Genomic DNA, 23578 nt, shown 5'->3' with positions numbered 1-23578 from the left:
AACCCACGGCCCTCAGCACCTCAGCTGCATGGCTTTGGGATCCCTCCAGGGCTGGGCACTCCCCCACCTCAGCAGCCCTGCCACCAGCTGCCATGCTTGTCAGCTGTACCAACAACACACACACACGAAGATACCCTAACAAAGCCATGGGCAAATGTTTACCATAGGTCTTTGCAGTCTTGCAGAAGGAAAGGAGGCATCTGCTCAGGCAGCCTGGCAGAGCAGTGGGGTAGCTGGGGCTTGGGCTTGGGTGCAGATGCTGAGGGACACCAATGGCAAGGAGCACAGCCAAGGCTGGAGGGAGGCAGGTAGCCCCATACAGAGGGGAAAGCCCAGTGCAGAAGGATGCTGGGGCAAACATGGGCCACAACAACCCCAGGCAATGCTACAGGCTGGGGCAGAGGGGCTGGGAAGCTGTGCTGCAGAAAAGGACCTGGGGGTGTTGATGGATAGGGGCTGAACATGAGGCAGCAGTGTGCCCAGGTGGCCAAGCAGGCCAAGGGCATCCTGGCTTGTGTCAGACACAGTGTGGCAGCAGGGCCAGGGCAGGGATTGTGCCCCTGTACTGGGCGCTGCTGAGGCTGCAGCTCGAGTGCTGGGTTCAGTTCTGGGCCCCTCACTACAAGAAGGACACTGAGGGGCTGGAGCGTGTCCAGAGCTGGGCAACGGAGCTGGGGAAGGGGCTGGAGCACAAGTGTGATGGGGAGCAGCTGAGGGGGCAGCTCCAAGGCCTCAGTGCTCAGCATTCAGCTCACCCTCCTCTGTGATGGCTAAAGAAAAGATACAGACAGGCACCGAGTCCCATTTAATGCCACTTCCTATCCATCACTGAGCTCACAGGCATATCCTGCTTCATTACTTAAAACCTGCAAGGCAAGACAGCCCATCTGCCCCCTTCCTGCCCTCTGCAGCAGTCAGCACTGACAGCACCTGCAGAAACCCAAGTCCTCCCTCCCAAGTGGCCAAGGTAAGCCTCTGTCCCCTTGCTGCTCTCTGCAAACAGCCATCAGAGGACATTCTGCTCACCTCACCCATCAGCTGCCCTCCTCTGCATCCCAGCAGAGCTTTCATAGTGTCATGGCATCACAGAATTGTTTGGGTTGGAAAACACCTTTAAGATGATGGAGTCCCAGCCCTCCCCTCACCCTGCCAAGCCCATCACTAACCCATGGCCCTCAGCACCTCAGCTCCATGGCTTTGGGATCCCTCCAGGGCTGGGCACTCCCCCAGCTCCCTGGGCAGCCTGGCACAGGGGCTGACAACCCTCTCAGGGAAAAAGTTCTGCCTCAGCTTCAATCTCACCCTCCCCTGAGGCAACTTGAGCCCCTTTCCTCTTGTCCTGTCATTCATCACTGGGAAGAAGAGACTGAATCCCACCTCACTACAGCCTCCTGTCAGGTAGCTGCAGAGAGTGATGATGTCTCCCCTCAGCCTCCTCTTCTCCACACTAAACACCCCCAGCTCCCTCAGCTGCTCCCCATCACACTTGTGCTCCAGCTCCTTCCCCAGCTTCATTGCCTATCTCTGGACATGCTGCAGCCCCTCATGTCCTTCTTGTATTGAGGAGCCCAGCACTGAACCCAGAATTAGGCTGCTGTGCTGCCTGCTCCTTTTCATCCAGGGGCTGCCATGGATTTCCTTGCTGTCCAACACCAGTGCCCTTCTCCCCCTCATCTCCTGGGGAAATGAATGAATGAAGCCCTAAGCACAGGAACAGCAAATGCCCCATGGGGCCAGTGCAAAAATCCCCTGGCCCCAGGATGGAGCCCTGTGCTTGTGGAGCTGCAGGTGAGGCAGCTCTCGGGCAGGCGAGGAGGCAGGGCCATGGGCAGGAGGCTGCAGGCAGGCTTCAGCAGCAGCAGGCACAGAGGCAGGGCTGAGCTCCACCATAGCAGATTGATAGGTGTCTGGCAGAAAACATCCTACTGATAGGCTGAGAACAAAAGGCAAGCAGGGGGAAATGACAGCTCTTGCTGTAGCTTTTCCATCATCTCAGCCGAGAGCGGCCGCCGCACCTGCAGCGCAGCGACTGATGCGTCTCTGGGGACTCCAGCAGCACGGATGCCACAGGCAGGGAGGAGAAAAGAATTGCTGCTGGAACCAAGAGGAGACTTGGGATCCTTATCAGGAACAAAAAGGACATCAATCTGGTGCCAGCACAGGCCTGTCAGACACAAGCACAGGCTCGGCAGCCAGCCCGGCAAGGCTGGAGGGGAGCATCCCCTCCTCTCCGCTGCAGGGTAGCTCTGGTTCAGCCTCCTAGCACCCAGCAGCAATCTTCCTGAGGCAGCAGCACCCAGAGCCAGCCACTGCCTTGGCAGGAAAGATGTCCTGCCAACAGGACAGTTTGGGAGTGCCAGCTGGCTCTGGCACTGTTGCTCCTGCAGCCTGGTGCAGCTCGGTAGCCCAGCTGGCTGCTTTGCCTTTCTGCCTGCTCCTCTTCAGTCTTGGTGCCCAAAAGGTGTGGGGCTACTTTATACAGCACTGGCAGTGGTGAGCATTGAGCCCCTTGGAGGTGGACAAAGCTGGCATTTCCCTTTTAGGTCTAGCTTCTGGGCATGGTTAAGAGGTGTGGAGGAGACACGTAGTACAACTGTTGGTTGGAAAGCACCCAGCTGCTTGTGTCAACTGGTTATTCTGGGGCTTCCAGCCAAACCCTGCTGCAAGAAGCCCAGCTGCTGCACCTCTGACATGTGCAAGGGGCCTGATACTCAGGTGTCACAACAAAGACAGGCAGCATCCCCTCGGCAAGGCGGGCTGCCATCTGAAAGGGCCCAGCTGCTGCCTCTCCTGATGCCATCTGCCACCTCAGAACCCCTCAGCCTCTCTGGAGTAGAGCAAATCAGCCCAGATCTCCATATCCACACCACTCCACACACACACTCCTCTCACAGCAGAGTCTGTCTCCTGGGCACAGTCCTGGACTGGTACCTGTGTCATGGGGTGGCCAGGACAGCTGGGTTGGTGGGAGCTGGAGCTGATCACAAGGATGGAAGCAGCCAGCACTGTCTCCAAGGCTTCTCTCTGCAGCATCCATGCTTCTTGCCAAGATCTCTAGAGCCAGGCATGGAGCTTCTCCACTCACTGGTGGGCCAGGACAGAGCTGAGGGGAACACAGCTGCTGCAGGACTGTGCTCAGCCCCATCACACGCTGTCCTCCTCTAGGAAGGAGATGCATTAGAGTGACAGAATAATTTTGCTTGGAAAAGACCTTTAAGCTCATGAAGTCCCACCCCTCCCCTCCTCCTGCCAAGCCCATCACTAACCCACAGCCCTCAGCACCTCAGCTTTGGGATCCCTCCAGGGCTGGGCACTCCCCCAGCTCCCTGGGCAGCCTGGCACAGGGGCTGACACCCCTCTCAGGGAAACAGTTCTGCCTCAGCTCCAATCTCACCCTCCCCTGGGGCAACTTGAGCCCATTTTCTCTTGTCCCATCACTTGGACAGCACCTCATCAGCCTGCTCTGAGCTGCTCCCCAGCCTGCAGGCTGGCTGAAGGACTGTGTGAAACACCAAGGCATGGGGATGCACAGGCATTCTAAACCTCTTATCTAAAGTTGCCTGCTCACAGTGATCAGCAGCAAAGTTGTAAGGCTTGGGGAATGATAAGGAGCTCTGATTTTCAGCAGCAGAGGAGTTTGGTTTGCCTCAGTGCACACACACACACAGCCCTCGTGTGGGCACAACCAAAGGGGAAACAGAGCTGATGGAGTTCAAAGTGTGGGGACACATTACTGAGGCCATGTCAAAAGCTCTAATTAGTTTAAAACCCAAGCTCAGCAAGAGCTTTCAACAGCTTGGGGAAATTGCATTGTGGCCATTCAACTCTCTGCTGCTGCTGCCCTCTGGAGAAGGCTGGGGACGTTTATCCCTCTTCTGGAGCAGTGTTTGTGTCTGTGACTCTGCTTTTCCCGACTACCTCAGCTGCCACAGGGCTGCTGGAGAGTTGGAGAGCTGAGCTCCAGGTGAGGACAGGGTTTTAGCATGGGCTTGGCATGCTGCAGCCCATGGGGGCCATGCAGGGCAAGCCATGGTGGGGAAGGGAGGTAGCAGGAGGAAAATATGAGGCTTTTCAGACAAGGTGTTAAGGCTGGCAGCCAGCTGGAGAGCTGCAGAGTGGATCTGGCCAGAGCTGATGCCTTACACAGGTAACCCCATTGCTGGGCCTTTCTCAGGACTTCTTGTTGCTTTTGCAAAGCCAGTTCCCAATGGCAGGAGATACTTGGCTTGCTTTTCTCTCTCTCTCCCACCTCACTCTGCTTTTAAACAAGCTTCTGTCCTTCACTGCTTGGAGGAATGCTTTGAAAGCCTGACCCCAGTGCACCCTAAAATCTCAGAAAGCAGCAAGTAAACAAAAAGAGCTCTTTGTCTTCTGCCTTAGGAAAAAAAACCCACCCACATTTGAGAAAGGAAAAACACCCCAGCAACCTCCTAACCCTTTTAGCCCTGATTCAGGAGAAACTTTCCTTTCCCCTCTCATCTTTGAAGGTTGGTGCCTCTGGGATATTGGGGGTTGTGGTGCCAGTGCAGAAGAAGCCAGTGTGGCCTCTGTGCTCCTTCCTGAGGCTGCTGGGTTGCTGCCTATAGCTGCCTAGTGCTGCCATCCCAGCAGCCAGCACTTGGTGGCTGTGTGGGACCATGGCATTGCTCTCACTGACATCCTTTCCTGATGGAGAGCTTCACCATGAGCTTGGGACACAGCTACAGAAGCTGTGTCTGTGCTGAGAGCCTTGCCACCTTTCCCTAGCCAGGGTGACTTTGCTCCTTGGAGCTGTTAACCAGGGGCTAATGCACTTGCCTCAAGCTCTCCAGTGGCCAGCTGGTCCCTGTCCTAGTCCTTGCTGTGTGTCCTAGTCCTTGCTGTGTGTCCCAGCCATGCAGGTGTCTCTGACAGAGAATCATCAAGCTCTCGAGGCAAGGCTGGATGAAGGTGCCCTCCATACCTGCTCCCCACTTGTGCTCATCAGCTGTAAATGCTGGCAGGAGATCTCCAGCTGGAAGTGGGCTGGGAGCCACTGGCAGGTAATTGCTAAAGCAAGCAGGGCCCTGTTAATTGGGATGCCAGCAGCCAGCACTGTGCTCTCTGCTCATCTTGCCTCTGCAGCAGCTGGGGGGGGAAGCAGAAAACCCAGGCAGATAGGAAATAGGGGCTGTTTTGCTACAGCAATGCTCCAGGAAAGGGCCTGCACGGTGGCAGAAGGGCAGCCTGCCCTCCCTCTACCACCCCTCTGCTCTGAGGGCTCCACACCTCTCTGGTGTGGGCTGCACCATGACCAGCACTGCATCTGGCTTTGCTGGGGGATCCCTGGGGTGGGAGGCAGGCAGCCATCTGTGACAGACATGTGCATGCCTGGAGGGGAGTGGGGAAGAGAGCTGCAGCCCCTTCTCTTCACCCCCTCTCCTCCCACCCCTGCTAGAATCGTGCCTGGAGGTACCACAAGCCCTGGGGGGGAAGTTGCAACACCCTGTCCCCAAATGACTCACTGATGCAAAGGGAAGATGTTGCTCAGGCAACATGTGAGAGGAGGAGAAGGAGGAGGGGATGCAGACCAGGAGTGAGGGGCATTGAGGCCAGGGCTGCCAAAGCTGAAATCTGGCTGCTGGAGCTGGGGAGTGGCTGTAGAGCTGCCTGGCTGAAGGCACAACAGGAGGAAGAAGCACAGCACAGCTAGATGTGATCCAGATCCTGCTTTCTGTCACCTCACAGCCTCCTCCCTGTGACCCCAGGTCCTGCCTGGGGCCACCTGGCCAAGCTGCTAGAGCAAGGATGTCGTGGCTCATCAGAGCCAAGCCTGCTGGGACTGGATTCTCAACCCAGTCCAAGGCTGCTCAGGTGCTGGAGAGGATCAAGGAGCTGCAGCCACAGCAGCTGCTGGCTGCAAAATAAGTTGGAAAGAAACATCTTAGTTGGTGTGGCTTGCTTGCAGCAGTGGTGGGATAAGCAGGGCTGTTGCAGGGTGCCCAGAGGGTGGGCAGCAGCCAGCCACATGCCTGTGCCCACCCTCCTTGCTGGGGTTCTGGCCATGGGTGCTCACTGCCCAGGGAAGGTTGTCACCAAGATGAGGGACCCTGCCCTCAATGGGGACCAGAAAATAGCCCCAGCTGCCCAATGCTGGGTACCACAGAGATCAAAGCTGCCCAATTGCAGATCGCAGAAGGGAGGAGCCTTCCAAAGCACATCCAGCCCAAGCCCCTGCTAAAGCAGGTTCCCCTCCAGCAGGTCACACAGGAACGTGTCCAGGTGGGTTTGGGAACCTCCAGAGCAGGAGCCTCCACACCCTCCCTGGGCAGCCTGGGCCAGGGCTCCCTCACCTCAGCACCAAAGGAGTTTCTCCTTGTGTCTAAGTGGAACTGTTTGTGTTCCAGCTCATGTCCATCACCCCTTGTCCTGATGCTGGGCACTACAGAAAAAAGACTGGCCCCAGTCTCTCAGCACCTGACTTTTAGGTATTTATGAGCACTGATAAGGTTTCCCCTCAGTCTTCTCTAGGCTGAACAGTCCTAGGTCTCCCAGCCTTTCCTCCAGATGTTCCTCTGAGCTCAGCCATGCTGCTGCTCACTGAGCTGTAGGGGAATTGTTCAGTCAAAGGCTTTAGGAGAAATGGTGCAGAAAACCACCCGGTGCCATCACCATGGGGCTGGAGGGCTGGGGCCAAGGGCAGAGCCTCTCTGTGTGAGCAAGGGGCTCACAGGCCAAGGGATGCTCCTCTCACAGGCTGCCTCTTCCACATGTACAGGCAGGAGAGGGGATACCAACCACCTGTGGGAGCGTGAGCATCTCAGGGACCCCAAAGGCAGAGCCCCCACTCCCTGCATCCCATCTGGCAGGGAGAAGGGAGGGGTTGGATGTGGCTGTTATGGCAACAGAAGCTCTCAAGATGAAGGGAAAGCAAAAGGCACTCTTTAAAGCACGTTTCCATGACAACAGGCATCTTCAAAGGCCACTATAAAAACATGAAATTAAAAGAGAGGAGGTTTCCATAGAGGTGGGGACTCGTGTGAGCTGAGCCACTGCAGGTGCCTTGGGAGTTAACCAATGAGCCTGAGCCCTCCTGGGAAGGGATGAGGCCAGCCCTGAAAGGCAGAAAGAATGCAGGGAGCAGAGTTTTGCAGCCCAGAGGCTGCATCACACCTCCTTCTTCCCTTTGGGTTTTTGCCAGCTGGCCTTTTGCTCCATAAGACAGCCAAGTCCAGCAAAGAGAGCAGGGAACACATAGGCTGGAGGATGGCAAGGGGCAAGGACACTCCTGGGCTCTTGTTCTGACTCTTCCAGCCTTACTTTCCCTGGGTTATGTGCCAGGGGTGTGGGCTAGCAAATGCTCTCAGAAAGGGGCTTCAGCCTGCTTTGTCTTCTTTCCCTTCTCACCCCAAAGGCAGACATGGCCCAGTTTTCTCTTCTGTGTGATCACAGCCCTGGGCTCACTCTCTTCATTTCCCCAGGAATGCTGCCTATTAGAGATCTAATACTGCCCTTACTTTGGGATGGGAGAGCAGAGGGGTGGCAGGCAGAAGTGCCCCGATCAGCAGGGATTGGCTGGAGAAGCATTTTGAGATTGTGGAAAAGCACAGAGGCTCCAAATTTGCAACAGTTGTTCAATAAAAGAGATGAAAAGTCTCGTTCCAGATGGTCTGTCCATCCTGGATATCTTCAGTGTGGGATGCACTGAATGTTAGCTGATAGAATTCCATATGTGGGCACTCATCCCTTCAAACAAAAGAGCTTGCAATTAAAAGGAGAGACAATGCTAGCTGCCAGAGCCCTGCCCCTGTGACTGACACTGGTTTTCTATCAGAGTACTCCCTGAGAGGTGATCAACCACCCTGAGAGGTGATCAATCATCCCACAGTGCCTGGCTCCACATTGGCAGGGGACTGCTCTGCTCCCTCAGCCCCTTCTCTGCAGAGGTCTGGACTTCTATGCCTTATTTTCAGGCTGCTGCTCAGCTTGATGACTAACAAACTCTATGCTCTAATGATCCTGCTGCAGAGTAATGCTTCTAATCCTGTCAGTAGCCCCTTGGGATGCTGGAGAACAAGCACGTCTCCAAACCCACGGGCTCTGCAATCACATCCCTCCACTCTCTGATGCCTGATGCAATAACCCTGTAATGCTCTGGTCTCCTGTGTTCCCAACAGCTTCAGAGGTGTAGCCTTACCTGGAGAACCCTTTTGAGTGGCTTCCTCATCTCATTGTCTGCAACAACACAGTATTGTTGGCAAGTGGCACAGGAGAGTTTGGCCTCACACAGTGCAACTGGCTAGAGGCAAATTGAAAAGGACAAGTAATAAAGCAGAAGTGCATTAAAGGGCCTCCTTCAAGTGCATGAGTGAGGGAAAGATTTGGCACAACCAAAAAGGTGCAGGTTAAAAGGGACTGTGTGAGATGACTGGATGCAGCAGAGCTGCACAGCACAGCATTTCTTTAGATCAGAGGTGACAGCCTGGGAGCAAGTCAGAACACAGCACAGACTGCCCAGGACCACAGCTGGGCTTCAGGTACTGATGAGGCCTGTCCACAGCTGCAGGTAGTAACACCAGAGTAAGCCAGAGGCTTCACATACAAGGGACTCACTCCTCTCCCTCCCAGTTCCAGCCACTGGCAGCAGGACCAGCTACTGCAGGACTGGATGTGCCCATAAGATGACTCCTCTCCAGCCTATCTGCTACAGCTGGCAAACAGAGGTGGGAGCTCAGGGCAGAAGTGATGGGAGCACTTAGGTCTAGTGAGCTGCTGGGAAGGCTCTTCACATACTTTGTGGAGCAAGGAGGGGATGGCTGCTGAGGAGGGAGAGCTTTTCTTATCAGAAAGGACATGTATATTGTGGATTCTTTCTTGAAGAACACTTGGTTCTGACTGTAGGGAGCTTGTGCTAGCTCCTGCAGAATGGGGCAGTGGGGGTGCAAGCCTCCAAGATGCCCCTTTGCCATCACCAGACTCCAGGCTGCCCTGAGGAATGCTGCAGCTCTTGGGTTCTGTTCCAGCAGCCAACAGCTCCTCTGTGAGGCGTAAACAGGCTCTTCTCTGCCTTAATCTGTGGGATAATTCGCAGAGTGCAACTTGCTCTGTGCATTGGAGCCCTGTCAGGAGCCCTCTTACTGCTTGGGTTCTGCATTGTTGATGACCAGAACGAGATGAAAGTGATATTGCCTTGGCTGCACCACAGCAGGAGCCACCTTTCCCAGCCCCATTCCTGCCCTGAGCCTGCTTCTCCTCCTCAGCTGTCCTGGGCCAAAGGCTGGAGGTCCAGCAGCAGCTCCTGGCTGCAGGCAGCCCTCTCCTGAGTGGTTGGGGAGGTCAGGCAAGGCTCCTCAGCCCCATCTCCTCCTGCTCTTTCATGGGTGCTGGCCTTCTGTGGGTCTGTCCCTTGGCAGCATTCCTGGCATGAGGGTGATCAGCATTACACCAACATGAGGTTGAGGTTAAAAGGTACAAATATCATTATGATAATAATGCCTCTGTGTAACCAGCTGCAATGGCAGGGCAGGAGGAGACTGGAGAGGGCTCTGCCATCAGCCTCCACTCCACCCTGGCTTCCTCTGAACAGGTGTTTTTGCTCTCTGCTTGGGGCAATGCATCCTCAATACCAAGATCCCAGGGAGGCTGAGGGGTTCAACTTCTTAGTTTTGGGAGACAGAGCTCACAAGCACGTTTGTTTCCCCATGCTTTGTGCCAGCTCCCCCCTCCATCACTCACAGGTCCTTCAGGAGCTGGCTGCTGGCTTTAAAGCACTCACTCTTGCATTTGCTATGTGGCCTTCATGCTAACCATATGCAGTTAATAACAGCCAAGGCCTCGTGTATTCCCTGGCAAGCTTGACCTAAATTCAGCAGCAAGGTGTATTCTGCAGCTCACACTGCAGGGGATGGGAGAGTCTGCAGCAGGGGGAGGGAAGAAAAACCCCCAAACCTTCAAAGGGGGCTGGAAGCTTGGCTTGAATTAAATCTGAATCAATTCACAGCCCTCTCCTCTGTGTTTCTTTAATTGGAGGTTCAAGTTCAGTTCCTTGTTCCTGGTTCCATCTCTTTTAGTTTCCAACGTGCTGCAGGATTTGCTCTCTCAAGTTTTGGCTGCTGTGGTTGCTAGAAACTGGGCAAAGGGATGTAGTGTAGTTTGGATGATGGTTTGCTAGATTTCAGAGTTAGCCCTGAGCAGATTCCTGTCTCTGGGAGGCATTACTGGCTTCTTCTTTCATCACCTGTGCAAGGTATTCACTGGGCTGATTTGTTTGGAGTTATTACAGTGACAAGCATAAAGAGGTGGCTTCAGCAGACTTTGTTCTTGGGGAACAAGAAGATAGCCAGGGTTTGATAATGACAAGCTAAACAGGTCTCACACACGTGCCTTTAACCACTCTAAGCTCAGGAGGGTTAGAGCAATGATATCCTTAATCCCAGCTGTTTGGCCACCTCCTAACTTTGTCAGTCAGCTCCCTGGAGGAAGAACAAAGCTGCTCGTGTATGTACAGCTCTGAGCCATTGGCCATGCTCCAGAAAAACTGTCCTCTCTGCTGCTGGAGAAGAATCCTCACTAAAGCTTTGCTTGTGTTCATTCAGGTACATCCCCTGAAGGGATTAATGCTCAGCAGACACCACCTGAAGCTTGCAGAGGAAGAGAAATCCTGCTTTTACCTGGAGAGTGACAACAGGTAATGCTGCTGCTGTCAGGTGTGGGCAGGAGCTAATGCTGGGAGCCTTCTCATACTGCCTTGAGCTCCTGGGAACCCTGCTCAGCAAGGTTTATGGTCCAGCTCCACTGTCTGCCCAAGCAGGCAGCTCAGCAGTGTTGTAAGAGACTGGGAAGGGAGTTGGATGGAGTACAGCTGGTCATACATTGCCTTATCAACCCTCTGCCCCAGCCTCAGTGTAGCTGCCTCGTCACCATCCCATTGGAAACATCCCACTCAGCCTTTGGGTAATGCCTCTTTCTTGCTGGAGAATCTCCCTCTGCTCCACCACTCCTACCTCCTTCCCCAAAACCACATCAGGGCAAACCCAGCACCTGGGGAAGCCAGGAAGGAGACTTTGGAGCCTTGTCTGGGGCAGATGCTCTGCCCACTTGGCCACCAAGGCAGGAGGATGTCCCTGCCATGACAGATCCATCTCTCACCTGAACTTCAGCCCAGCTGTGGAGAATGAAGCCAGAGCAAAGCAGAGTGACCCTTTGGTTTCCCTACCTGACCTAGCCTTAAAAACTCAATTTGAAGGCAGCATTAGAGAAGTAAGATATCGTTTATCAGGGGAGACAGATCCCATCTATAAATTAACATGCTCAGCCTGGGAGTCAGGAGCCACAGAGATCTATCAATTCCTCCCCGGCAGGCTGACACAGGCACACAAATTTGGCCAGTTCCCCAGAGTACCATCTGATCTCTGGCAGGTCTGAGGACCCAGAAGTGCTGGAAGGGCAGATCCAGCAATGGGGATTTAATGTGAGAGGTCCCTGGAGGAGAGCTGAGCTCCTACCTCCACCCTACCCTGTCCTCTGTGTGTGATGTGAGGACAAGAGGGCCCCCCCCAAAAAATAGGGTTTGTGTCTCAGTCCAAGGGCATAGTACATTTTTAAATGCACTGTGAAGGCATTCAAGAGAGGATGAGTTGCAAAACTGCTGCAGCCCATTAGGGAAAAGTTCTCTATTTTAAGATACATCCCCACAGTTTGCCTCCACCCTCCAAAAAGAAAGGCTGAAGCACAGACACAAACTACTTGTCTCTGTGCTCAGCAAATGGGGGGGGGGGGGGGGGGGGGGGGGTAAGGCTGCTCACCTCCCAGCCCTGGGGCATGCCAGGGGACTTTTGAGGATGCCTGACGTGGTGCTGCTGTAAAGGACAAGCAAACAAGGACATCTGCAGCCCTGTCACGAGGCACTTGTCTCACTGAATCCCTTTTCTACATAAAACCAGAGAAGCTGGGCCAAATGGTAGAAAGGAGGTTGATCAGAGCCCCTGGCATAGTCTCACTCTCACTCCAGGCAGCCCAGTGTCTGCACCAGATTCTTCCCATGGGGAAGAATGGCCAGTGTGGTGGCCAACAAACTGCTCCCTCGGAGGGACACAGAACCAAAACGATCAGGGGGCTCAGGTGCTGCAGCCAGGAAGCCTGTTAAAGGCCTCGTAAATAAGAGCCCATGTAGACAGCAGGTACTGCAGGGCTTTATAGGGCTATAAAACACCCTGAGCTGCCATTGAGGCTGGAAGGGATGGGTAGGGAATCTAATTTCACAGGATTTAAAGCAGGTGAGAGAGATATAAATGTGTGTTTTTAATAGTAATTAATGCTGCCATTCAGAAGCACTTAAGCACTGGGTTCAGAGAGTTTCCAAGGGCTTGCCTCATAAATCATAGCCCTGGTACCTGCCTGCCCTGCTCCTGAGGAGCTGAGCTGCTGCTCCCTCTCCTGACCTGGCCACAGCAGCAGGGCCATTTCCAGCCCTGAGAGCAGAGCTTGGTATTGCTGCAGCCTCACTGCTCCCAAGCCATGACAAGCAGAGCCATCCCCAGCCATCTCTCCAAACCACAGGCCACTCTGGGATGGGCACAGGGATGCCTTCCCCCAAGGTTAGCCCTTTTTCTGCAGAGCCAGAGAGACAAAGCAGCAGCTCCATGATGCCTGGCTGCTTATTCACTTCTCTGCTATGGGCTGCCACTTTTCACCCTGCCCTCTTGAGTCGTTTCTGCCGTGCCAGCTATCAAGTCCCAGCCAGCTCCTGGTATGAGAGGGGAGCAGAGGGTTTGTGTTTGTGTGGTGCTGCAATTTCTCAGCTGATGCCAGGAGCCTTGGGGGCTGATTTCATACCTATCTTGGATGGTGACAAGAGGCCAAGTGCTTAATACAGAAGTGCAGCATGGGCAGGGAGAGATGCACCCCATGCCTCAGCATCCCTGTGCACCCCTGAAAGCAGTGGCAGGGCTCACAGCCATCACTGCAGGGTGTGCAGCCGCTCCTGCCTCCCACCGCCGCAGTTGAGGTGGGATAGCAAGGCCAGGCTTCCTCTCCACCTCAGCTCCAGCACTGCTCTCGGTTCTGCACACCTGCACTCCAGTCCTCCCCAGTCCAGCCGCAGGTTTGTCCCAGCGCTGCCTGGGAAGGCTCCAACCGTGTGCCAGCCCTGCCCTCTAGTGTCACTTCTGCCACAGCCACGCTTTACAATACAGCTCATTTCCCCAGCACCGGTGGTGCAGATGATCAGTCAGGTCTGTGACCTTCAGGCCAGGGGAGCAGGGAGAGGGAAGGATCGAGCCTCAGAGATTTGCCATAATTTAGGTGTGAGAGGAACTTGCCACTGCCAGCAACTCAAGTCTCTTGTCCATGGTCAAAGCAGGTCCCTGCCATTTCCCTCTCTTGAAGAGAGCAGGATAGAACAAGATGACAGCCAGGAGAAACCCTCATGAACTACTTCTTCTACATTATTAATCCACTTCCATGCAGCCAGGTTATCTAGGTTGGGAATTAAGCATGTCCTTGATGTAGAGACAGTCTGAGGTGTGGCTGAATTTATTAGCTGATGGGACACCTGAACCGCTTCCAGAAACAGCTCAGGTCTGCAAAGTCCAGGGATGCTTTGGCATGGCACAAAGCCCATGCAGAAGTTGGACCCCATTGCCTCCATAAAGATCTGAGTCTGTGTGACTGCTGCAGGGCCCTGACACCAGGAGGCTGGAGAGCCTGGGTGGTGCTGCTTTTGATCCAGTTTCAGAACTGGTTTGGATCCAGCTGGGAGTTAGCCCCTTCAGCAGCATCTGCATGAGTCCCCCATGTTCTGGGGTCTAGGAAGGCTTCTGAGTTGGGTGCAGCTGCATATAAGCACCCTCCAGCTGGTGCCACCCAAGCTGGCACAGAACCACAGCTAATAAATCCAGCTAATAAATGCACCTGGACTAAATCTGTTCCCATTATACAGGGACACCAGCCCACCTCTGCACTGGACTTCCTGGGTGCTCCATGTTTTTCCACAATGTGACTGCAGAGACATCTATTATCCTGTACAATGAGGAGCCACAGCAGCCCTGCCCTGGCACAGCCCATTTCTCCTATGAACCAGGCAAGATGCTGTATCATAATAGGAAATGCTGGTGCTAGAAACAGGTGATGTTTGAGGATGATACCAAGACATTTCTCTGTTCTCTCACCCTGATTCACATTTACCACTTAGCAGAATGAGACCTTATCTGGCTGTTTGGAGCTGATAAATCAGGCTTGGATTTTGCATTGGCCTCCTTCTCCTATATTAATTCTCAGCAACTATGAAATAGTGGTGTGACAGCTGAGACCTGTTGTTCCCAGGCAATATCTGCAGTTCCAACTCGAAACCTCAGAGGTTCAAGCTAATTTTGCTGAGGTACACAGCAAACCAGGGGAATCACCTGTAAGTCCAAGAAAGTAATACTCTGCCACAGGTGAACCTTCCTGGGTTGCTGGTCCCTGTTGGAGGGTCACACTGTGTGCAGGCTGAGCATATACACACACATGTGTATGTACAAATATACATATATGCTTCAATATACATGTTTGTGTATCTATACAAAGACTGATGCCTTGTTAGTCTCATGCTTTCTAAACACATGCATCAGGGATGTTTGTTTCACTTGGAAATCAGTTCCCCATGCACACAAGGAATAATAAATCCTTACATACACTGGAATGACCTGACTGCTGAGCTGGTTTCTTCCCATTTCAAACAGTGGAATGAGCCCTACTTCTGACCCTAAAGGGATCTTCCTAAAGATGCAGAAATACTAGCTGTGGGTTTTGCTGCTTTATTTGCTATTCTACATGACTTATAAAAGGCCTACAGCCAGGTCTCTTGTGTGGCCAGAAAATGCAATTTATGCTGTGTCACCACTGGGTTCGACTTACACCCCAAAGCCTATTGCTCCTTATCAGCAAAACCACTGCTTATCAGCTGATTTGCTTGCTTTCAAGTAGGTCACATAATTTAAAGGGCAAGGGGAGAGCTCTTCCCTCAGAGGAGCACCTCCTGTCATATTTTGAAAGGTCTTCTCTTCACATAGGGAAGGATTAAACCTGCAGGAGTGCAGGTGCTGGCAGCAGCTCAGGCACCTCGCAGGACACAGGAGCAAGCAGCCAGATCTCCCAATGTGAGGGAACCCATCAAAGCTGCTTCTTTTCCAGCCTCAGATCTCCACTAGCAATAACTGTTTATTTTGAAAGCACTCAGGGAACATGAAGCTGCACCTAAGCCAGAAAATAATCTTATGCTGGCTCTTCACAATACCTGCTATCATGTTAATATACAACCAGGCAGCAGGGCAGGATAATATCTCGGTCTCATCCACATAAGGAAGTGAATTGCTGCTGCTACAGCACAATCAACACATTCTGTAAGGAAGTTAAAGGCATTTATCTCCTCCAAAAAAAATAGGTCAAAAGGTAATTTCATCTGGCTGTAAGACCTTGCTTGTAGAGAAAAAAAACTCAGCAAACTTGTAACAACATCCAGAGGCTGAAATCCTGAACCAGGCAACTCTGAGCAGGGAAAGGGGTGTACGTGATGTAGTGGGAAATAAACAGCCATCAGAACAATATTGTCAGTGCCCTATTCAATTCCCTTTCCCCAGAAGTATTCTTAATTGAGATCTATTTGATTCTTTAAGTATTAATCCTAAAAGATCACCTTTAATTCAAGCAGAAGTTGTTAACTTAGGGAAGCCTGAGGCTGCTGTTCTGGTCAGAACAGCTCCCAGTTAGCACTATAACCTGCTCATTTTTACCACCCTTACTCTGAAATGCCTAAATCCTCTACAGCTTTAAACCACTTTCCTCCCAAAGCAGAGCATCCCTGTGAGGCAGGTAGGCAGGCACAGCTACAGCAGCTGTAAGTCAGGTTTTGCACCTAGGCAAGCCTTTTATGGCAAAGCACTTGTCAGAAACGTTGCCAGGCTGTAGGCAAGCTCTGCCTAGGGAGATTGGCCAGCACAACTCTCACAGAACTACCTGGTTATATGAGAAGAAGATATTTTGAACAACATTAGCAAGTGGCAAAGGGAATGGAAAAAAGATCTGTATCTGGTTTGGATTCTGCCAGAGGTGTTGTCAAACCACAGTATTAGTGGTAGGAGGGGTTGGTTCCTTGAAATTCAAGACAAAGAGTGACGTTAAAGCCACAGGTATGTGGAACAGGCCACAGGAATCTCTAGGACCAACCCAGCACCCCACACCCAGGCTGTTTGCTTTCTTTTTCCCACCTGACTGGTGCTGTTTATGGGAGAAGCGCTGGGCCTGGTGCTAGAAGGAGGTGGATGAGAAGGGATGCAGGATAGGGAGGTTGCAGTAAGTGCTGGTTGCACTTCTAGCAGCCCGATCAGAGCAAGGCCACATGAGAGGGAACACCAGTTGGTAATTTCCAGCACACTGACAGCAGCTTTCCCTGCCTCCATGCCATGCCTCTGCTCAGTGCTGCTGACGCTGCAGCTCAAGTGCTGGGTTCAGTTCTGGGCCCCTCACTACAAGAAGGACACTGAGGGGCTGGAGCGTGTCCAGAGATGGGCACCAGAGCTGGGGAAGGGGCTGGAGCACAAGTGTGATGGGGAGCAGCTGAGGGAGCTGGGGGTGTTTAGTCTGGAGAAGAGGAGGCTGAGGTGAGACATCATCACTCTCTACAGCTGCCTGACAGGAGGCTGTATTGAGGTGGGGTTTGGTCTCTTCGTTAACGAATGATAGGACAAGAAGAAATGGGCTCAAGTTGTCCCAGGGGAGGTTGAGATTGGAGCTGAGGCAGAACCTTTTCCCTGAGAGGGGTGTCAGCCCCTGTGCCAGGCTGCCCAGGGAGCTGGGGGAGTGCCCAACCCTGGAGGGATCCCAAAGCCATGGAGCTGAGGTGCTGAGGGCCATGGGTTAGTGATGGGCTTGGCAGGGTGAGGGGAGGGCTGGGACTCAATCATCTTAAAGGTCTTTTCCAACCAAAGCGATTCTGTGATTCTCTAAGTTGTCTAATGAAATGCACCATTTTTCCCCATCAATCCCTGACACACTTCTGTCCTTCACAACTGCAAGAGCATAGCTGCTACCAGGGCAATTAACACTGCTGGCCTTGCCTCTAAAATCCTCTTAGTTGTGCTCTCTGCAAACTGCTGGGCCACAAGATGTTGGCAGCCCAGATATTTTGCTGCACTCTCAGGTGAAATAAACAGTGAGGGATCGTACTGAGCAATTCCTGACACTGAGCTCACTGCTGCCTCCCCTGCCACATGGAATCTGGTACTAAGGTGAATTTATTTTGTCCTGTCCAGCAGTTTGAATTCACAACGTGCCACAGAGTTTGGTATTGAAAAAGCTCCTGTTATAAAGCACTGTTAAGAGAAGGTGAGACATTTTGGCACGTGTGTGTGGGCAGATGGACCTTTTATACCTGGAATGATGATTTGAGACTGTGGGGTAACTGCTTTAGCAGGAGAAAGTGTGTGCACAGTTTGCACCAACACTCAGGCTACCTTGAAAGTAGTTAATTCCTGTATTGTTTGCCACATAGCAGGGCAGTGTGGAGCTCAGCAAGGCTGCACATCAGTGAGGGCGTAGTTAATGGCATTGGTGGTGACATTCTCCTGATTAGATTTCAAAGTTAATGCTGCAGGAAGAGGAAAAAAAGGCAGCCCACACTTCCCTGAGCTGGCCTTATGAGCTGTTTGCAGATGTCTGCTTCATTCAGGTGGTATGGGAACGTTTTACTTACCTCCACCAAAATGCAGGCTTTATTTCTGTAAACAAGGCTCAGGCAGCAGAGCACAGAGCTGGACTTGGGGGTGAGCTGTGGGAATAATCAGCATTAGAAAATCATTCAATGCCCAAGATTCAGATCCCATTTGCTCCAATCAGCACATAAAGGACGCTGACGTGAGCTAGTGGAGCAGGTGTTGTTCCCCACACAGGGGCTGAAACCAGTTACGTCCTTCACACATTGGCCCTGCCATCCTGTCTAGTGCCCCTGTACAAACATAGTGCTGGTCACCTTACCTATTAACTACCATGAACTACCAGAATCATAGAAACATTTTAGTTGGCAAAGACCTTTAAGATCATCAGGTCCAATCCCTCCCCTCACCCTGCCAAGCCCATCACTAACCCACGGCCCTCAGCACCTCAGCTCCACGCCTTTGGGATCCCTCCAGGGCTGGGCACTCCCCCAGCTCCCTGGGCAGCCTGGCACAGGGGCTGACACCCCTCTCAGGGAAAAGGTTCTGCCTCAGCTCCAATCTCAACCTCCACTGGGACAACTTGGTCTAGTTGTTGATAGGGCTGGGATAAAGGCTGGGCTTGATGATCTTAAAGGTCTCTCCCAGTTGAAACGATTCTATGATTACTGGGGAGAAGAGACCGACTCCCACCTCACTACAGCCTCCTGTCAGGTAGCTGCAGAGAGTGATGATGTCTCCCCTCAGCCTCCTCTTCTCCAGACTTAACCCCCCAGCTCCCTCAGCTGCTCCCCATCACACTTGTGCTCCAGCCCCTTCCCCAGCTCCACTGCCCAGCTCTGGACACGCTCCAGCCCCTCAGTGTCCTTCTTGTAGTGAGGGGCCCAGAACTGAACCCAGCACTCGAGGTGCAGCCTCACCAGTGCCCAGTACAGGGGGACAATCCCTGCCCTGGCCCTGCTGCCACACTGTGTCTGACACAAGCCAGGATGCCCTTGGCCTGCTTGGCCACCTGGGCACACTCCTGCCTCATGTTCAGCCCCTGTCCATCAACACCCCCACGTCCTATTCTGCAGCACAGCTTCCCAGCCCCTCTGTCCCAGCCTGTAGCATTGCCTGGGGTTGCTGTCGCCCAAGCGCAGGACCCAGCCCTTGGCCTTGTTGAACCTCATACTGCCCTCAGCCCATCGATCCTGATCCCTCTGAAGAATCCTCCCGCTGCGGCGGCCCCTGTCCGAGCCCTTCGCTTCTGGCTACAGGGGCTGCATGAAGTACCGCTCTCAGCAGACCGTTCCCTCCGCAAATCGCCGCTGGAGCAGCAGTGGAGCCGGGGCGGGGACGGGCCCTCCCCCGACATGGCGGCGCGGGCGGGCGGGGAGGCGCCGAGCGGCGCCCGCGGGGCGTGAATAAAGGGCGGCGGGCGGGGCCGCGGCGTGCCGGGAAGCGCGGGGCCGGCGGCGGGTGAGCGGAGCCGGTGGCAGGGGGGGCAGGAGGGGGGCCGGGCCCGGAGCGAGGCCAGGCGGGGGCTTAGGGCCGTCGGCTGCCGGCCCGCGCCCGCCATGAGCAGAGCGCAGCTGACGCGGACCGGGATCCTGCGGATGGCGCTGGGCGGCGGCGCCGGCGACCCGCTGCTGCCGGCGGAGGGCGGCGGGGACCAGCGGGCCCCCTTCCTGCTGAGGGCCCTGCGCATCGCCGTGGTGGTTTGCCTCTACTGGTTCACCTCCATCGCCATGGTCTTCCTCAACAAGTACCTGCTGGACAGCCCCTCGCTGCGCCTCGACGCCCCCCTCTTCGTCACTTTCTTCCAGTGCGCCCTGACGGCCGCCCTGTGCCTGGGCCTCAGCCTGGGCTCGGCCTGCGGCCCCCCGTGCCCCGGCCTGCCCGCCCTGCGCCTCGACCCCAAGGTGTCCCGCAGCGTCCTGCCCCTCTCCGCCGTCTTCATCGGCATGGTCACCTCCAACAACCTCTGCCTCAAGCACGTCGGCGTGGCCTTCTACAACGTGGGGCGGTCCCTCACCACCGTCTTCAACGTGCTGCTCTCCTACCTGCTCCTCAAGCAGACCACCTCCCTCTACGCCCTCCTGGCCTGCGGAGTCATCATAGGTGAGGGGGAGCGGGAGGGGGCTGTGCCCACCCCACGGAGGTGCCCATAAGGCCAGGGAGGCAGAGGTGGGGTGTGTGCCCCTTAGGAAGCCATCCCCACCTGCACGGCAGCTCTGCCTCTGGCAACCCGCTTTGCATGGCTGGAGCGTGATGGCAACTCATTTAGAATGGAGATTGCTCTTACTTGACCATGACTTTGTCCTTTTGAGCACTAAAAACCTAGCTGCTCTCTCATAAAGTGTAACTTGCCTTATGTCCTCTTTTGGTTTGGTGTTTTTTTACCCCAGAAAGGCCATAAAACAGCAGGTGGCTTCCCCCCTGTTCTCAAGTGCTTGTTAACTTTGGTAACAACAACAGTATTTGTGTCCACACCGTTGGGACTATACAGCAGAGCTGGCCAATTCAAACAGGCTGAATGCATGGTTAGGTGATCAAATCAAGCGTAAAACACCACCAGAAGGTCTGGTTGTGTGGTTAGGGTGGAAGGTAGGGCAGGGCATTGACTGGCTTAATGGGAATTGCTTATAAGCCTTTCATTCCAAAGGCGATGGCAATGCCAAAAGCTGCCTTTCACTGGAGGGATGTTTAGATGCAAAGAATGGTGAAATGTTGATTTTAAGTGAGCATGTGTCCACTTTGGTGCTTAGACAAGCTGATGGAATTGAGGCAGGAGAATCCTCTCTCCCTAGAAGAGGTGAACAGGAACAGAACCACTGGGGTTTTTTTCCACCCAAGTGATGCAAGCAATTCCCTTCAGCTAGTCTTGCTTTCAGGTCTGTGGTGTCTTGACAGCCTGAGAGGGTTTCAGTAAGACTCCATCTCCTTTTGCTGTGAGAGTGCTGCCCATATGCCTTAGCAACACAGCCCAGCATCCTTTGCAGCCCTTCCCGTCTGCTTTCCAGGCAGCTTCCCAGTGAGCCTCCAACATGAAGCAGCTGATGGAGAGGTGGTGCAGTGCTCTTTCAGTAGCTCATCTCTCTTTTTCTGTTTTGCTTATGAGCTGGATGGGGAGGGATATTCTTCTCTGCCCTGGAGGTACAAAGCCTGTAGCTCCTGTTTCCAAGGTGGTTAAAGAGTAAACTGCTCATCAAAGTTTAATGTGTTGAAGAGACTGCACTCAGTTTTTGCCATGTGATCCTTCTTTTTTTTTTATCTACCATCTTAATATTACATCCATGTGTTTGCTGTCTATCTCTCCTGACCTATCTTTCCCTTCCTGCTAACAGTGCAGCAAAGCCTGGGAAGCTTTCTTCTGTTGTTGTTTTCAGACCTTGGGGAATATTTCTGTGCTACCTGTGTGCCAGCTTGCCTTTTCAATTGAGGGGAAAAAAAAGTCACACAATCTCCTGGAAATAACTTCTACACAAAGAGTGGCTTTAACTTTAATTCATGGCTCTTTGGAATAATATTTTTCTAAACTCATGCTGCCTGCTCAGTGTAGGAGCCAGTCCCCAGTGATTGAATGATAGCACAGTAAATTACCCTCACTCCTAAAATAAATCCTGGCAGGACAGTGCTCATGACACTTTGTGGGTTCACTTAATAAGAATGAGAAGCCCTTAAGCCTGTTTCTGCTTGTGGTTGTGGTTGTTGGGTGTAAGGTAGATGATGAATTGCTGAGTCCTTCAGCAGTTGTTCAGATGATACCTGATTTGATTTGTTTGGTTTCCAGGTGGCTTTTGGCTGGGTGTTGACCAGGAAGGAGCAGAGGGCACTCTGTCATGGACAGGTATATTCTTTGGGATCTTAGCAAGCCTGTGTGTTTCACTCAATGCCATCTACACCAAGAAGGTGCTGCCTGTGGTGGATGGTAGCATCTGGCGCCTGACCTTCTACAACAACGTCAATGCTTGTGTCCTCTTCTTCCCCCTCATGATGCTGCTGGGTGAGTTCCGCACCCTCTACCACTTTGACAAACTGGGGAGCCCCAGTTTCTGGGGCATGATGACCCTGGGGGGAGTATTTGGCTTTGCCATCGGGTATGTGACTGGACTTCAGATCAAGTTCACTAGCCCACTCACCCACAATGTGTCTGGGACAGCCAAGGCCTGTGCCCAAACGGTGCTGGCTGTTATCTACTTTGAGGAGACAAAGAGCTTCTTGTGGTGGACGAGTAACTTGATGGTTCTGGGAGGCTCCTTCGCATACACTTGGGTGAAAGGGCTGGAGATGAGAAAGGTGCAAGAAGATCCTAATGTCAAAAGCGGTGAAAGAAATGACACTGGTGTGTAAACAGCTCCTGCACCTCCATTTCTGTGCCTGGGGGGAGTGTTAACCTTTGGTTCTCCATTCCTCTTGGGGAGAAGAGCAAGGAGCAGGAAAAACTTCACCTGCAAAGTGGATGTGGAACTGTGCCAGCAACCAGAGCCAAAGACCTGACTGGATCGTGTTTTATCTGAGAGATCTCGTCCTGTATCAGAGTTGGGAAGAGCATGTGTTGTAGAGAACAATCAGTTTTTTGTGATAGTTTTTGTAAAATGGATGTTGCTATTGACCAAATCTGGGCAATTTCTGTCTCTGGGGGGGTGGGCTCGTAGGAAAGACTGGGGTGGGAGCTGTGTGTAGCTGAGGAGCTAGAATTAACTCAATGAATGCAGTCTGAAGTTAACAAAATCATGAACCTCCATATGAAAAAGGAGCAAGTAGTCAGACTGTTGGGGACAGACTCCAGTAAACTGCTCTGCTGCAAGAGGATTGGCAACAAAGCATTCCACAAGTGTTCTCCCTGTTGCCCTGTTCAATGCAAAGGATGGGAAATTCCTTCCCTTCTGGTTCTGTAACAAGCCTTAGCAGAAGCAGTGTTTCCAAATCTCCTTTTTGAAGAGTCAGTATTGCATCCTGCTGAGGTATCTTCTGTGTTTCCTCCTGGTTCAGGGAACCACGCTAAGAACCAGGAATGCAACTTACTCCTTCTGTACTTCTTGTCCTGTGAGGGGACATGTTCTCTCAAGTGGCCTTTCTCATGGATGAGTGAGCTTGGCCTCTGCCTCTCTTGGTGACAGGCAGGAGGGGAACAGTTAACTGTGCAACACTTGCTTCTGTAGGGTGGAGATCCTAGTTTGTGGGGTTTGGAACACTTGTCCCTTTTACCCTCTGTGTAGGGGGTGCTGAATGTATTTGAAGATGGGTTTGTTAGGCTTGTTTGGGGAGACTCAATCCGTACCTACTCTGTATCCCCTCTGGTGCCTGCAGTTTGTCTTTGGGCTTGTTCTATTTAAACACCTGCTATGGCCAGCTCAGGTGGTCCTGCTCTGGCAGAGAGGTTGGACTTTGATGATCTTTCAAGGTTCCCTTCCAACCCTTAAGATTCTGTGTGAAAACCATTAGTTTTGTGCAGCTGCAGCAATCCTTTTGTTTAAAACTTGCTGCTAAACAGTTAGCTCTGCAGAAATCCCTTACCCTCAACCATCTGGTCCTCTCCAAGTGCCACCTGAGGTCACTCTGCTGTGATTTCTCACCTCAGCTGTCAGCAACAACAACACCCTGTGATGTTGCACCAGCTTTCTAAACCACTGCCCCCTTTGAAAGGGTCATTTGCCTAAGGATTCATGTGACTGCTTCATACCCTGTGTAAGGATCCAACGTGATGTCCCATGCCCTGTGTGTGATGCCTGGCACCTTCCTCCAGAACAAAGCTCCATTCCCACCCCTCAATCCATTCCCATCACATTTTGGGGGTTGCTCTTGCTTTGAGACCTTCATCCCTCCAGGAGTTGGGGGGAGAGGGGGGGAACCCCCTGAATGATTTGCACGTGATGACTCTGTAAAGGTGATGAATAAAGGCCCGAGGGGGGTGACATTTTGGATCAGTGCGGAGAGGGGAGCGACGT

At 53.1% G+C, this 23578-nt stretch overlaps 1 protein-coding gene across 1 annotated transcript; it reads left to right on the top strand.

Moving 5' to 3' along the window:
• The first annotated feature begins 19145 nt into the window (after window positions 1-19145).
• On the top strand, window positions 19146-23566 carry SLC35C1 (solute carrier family 35 member C1). The gene is made up of 2 exons (XM_010205935.2): window positions 19146-19748; window positions 21421-23566. Exons 1-2 carry the CDS (start codon window positions 19205-19207, stop codon window positions 21978-21980), a joined length of 1104 nt encoding a protein of 367 aa, XP_010204237.2. The 5' UTR covers window positions 19146-19204; the 3' UTR covers window positions 21981-23566.
• The last annotated feature ends 12 nt before the right edge of the window (window positions 23567-23578 follow it).

The sequence above is a fragment of the Colius striatus genome, chromosome 6 (assembly GCF_028858725.1).
Source record: "Colius striatus isolate bColStr4 chromosome 6, bColStr4.1.hap1, whole genome shotgun sequence".
Lineage (NCBI taxonomy): Eukaryota > Metazoa > Chordata > Aves > Coliiformes > Coliidae > Colius > Colius striatus.
This window is presented reverse-complemented; position numbering and strand designations above follow the sequence as displayed.

Coding starts and splice junctions, on each gene's coding strand:
- SLC35C1 (XM_010205935.2), top strand. CDS start 19,205: ATGAGCAGAGCGCAGCTGACGCGGACCGGGATCCTGCGGATGGCGCTG. Junction 19,749..21,420: donor GGCCTGCGGAGTCATCATAG/GTGAGGGGGAGC, acceptor TTTGGTTTCCAG/GTGGCTTTTGGCTGGGTGTT.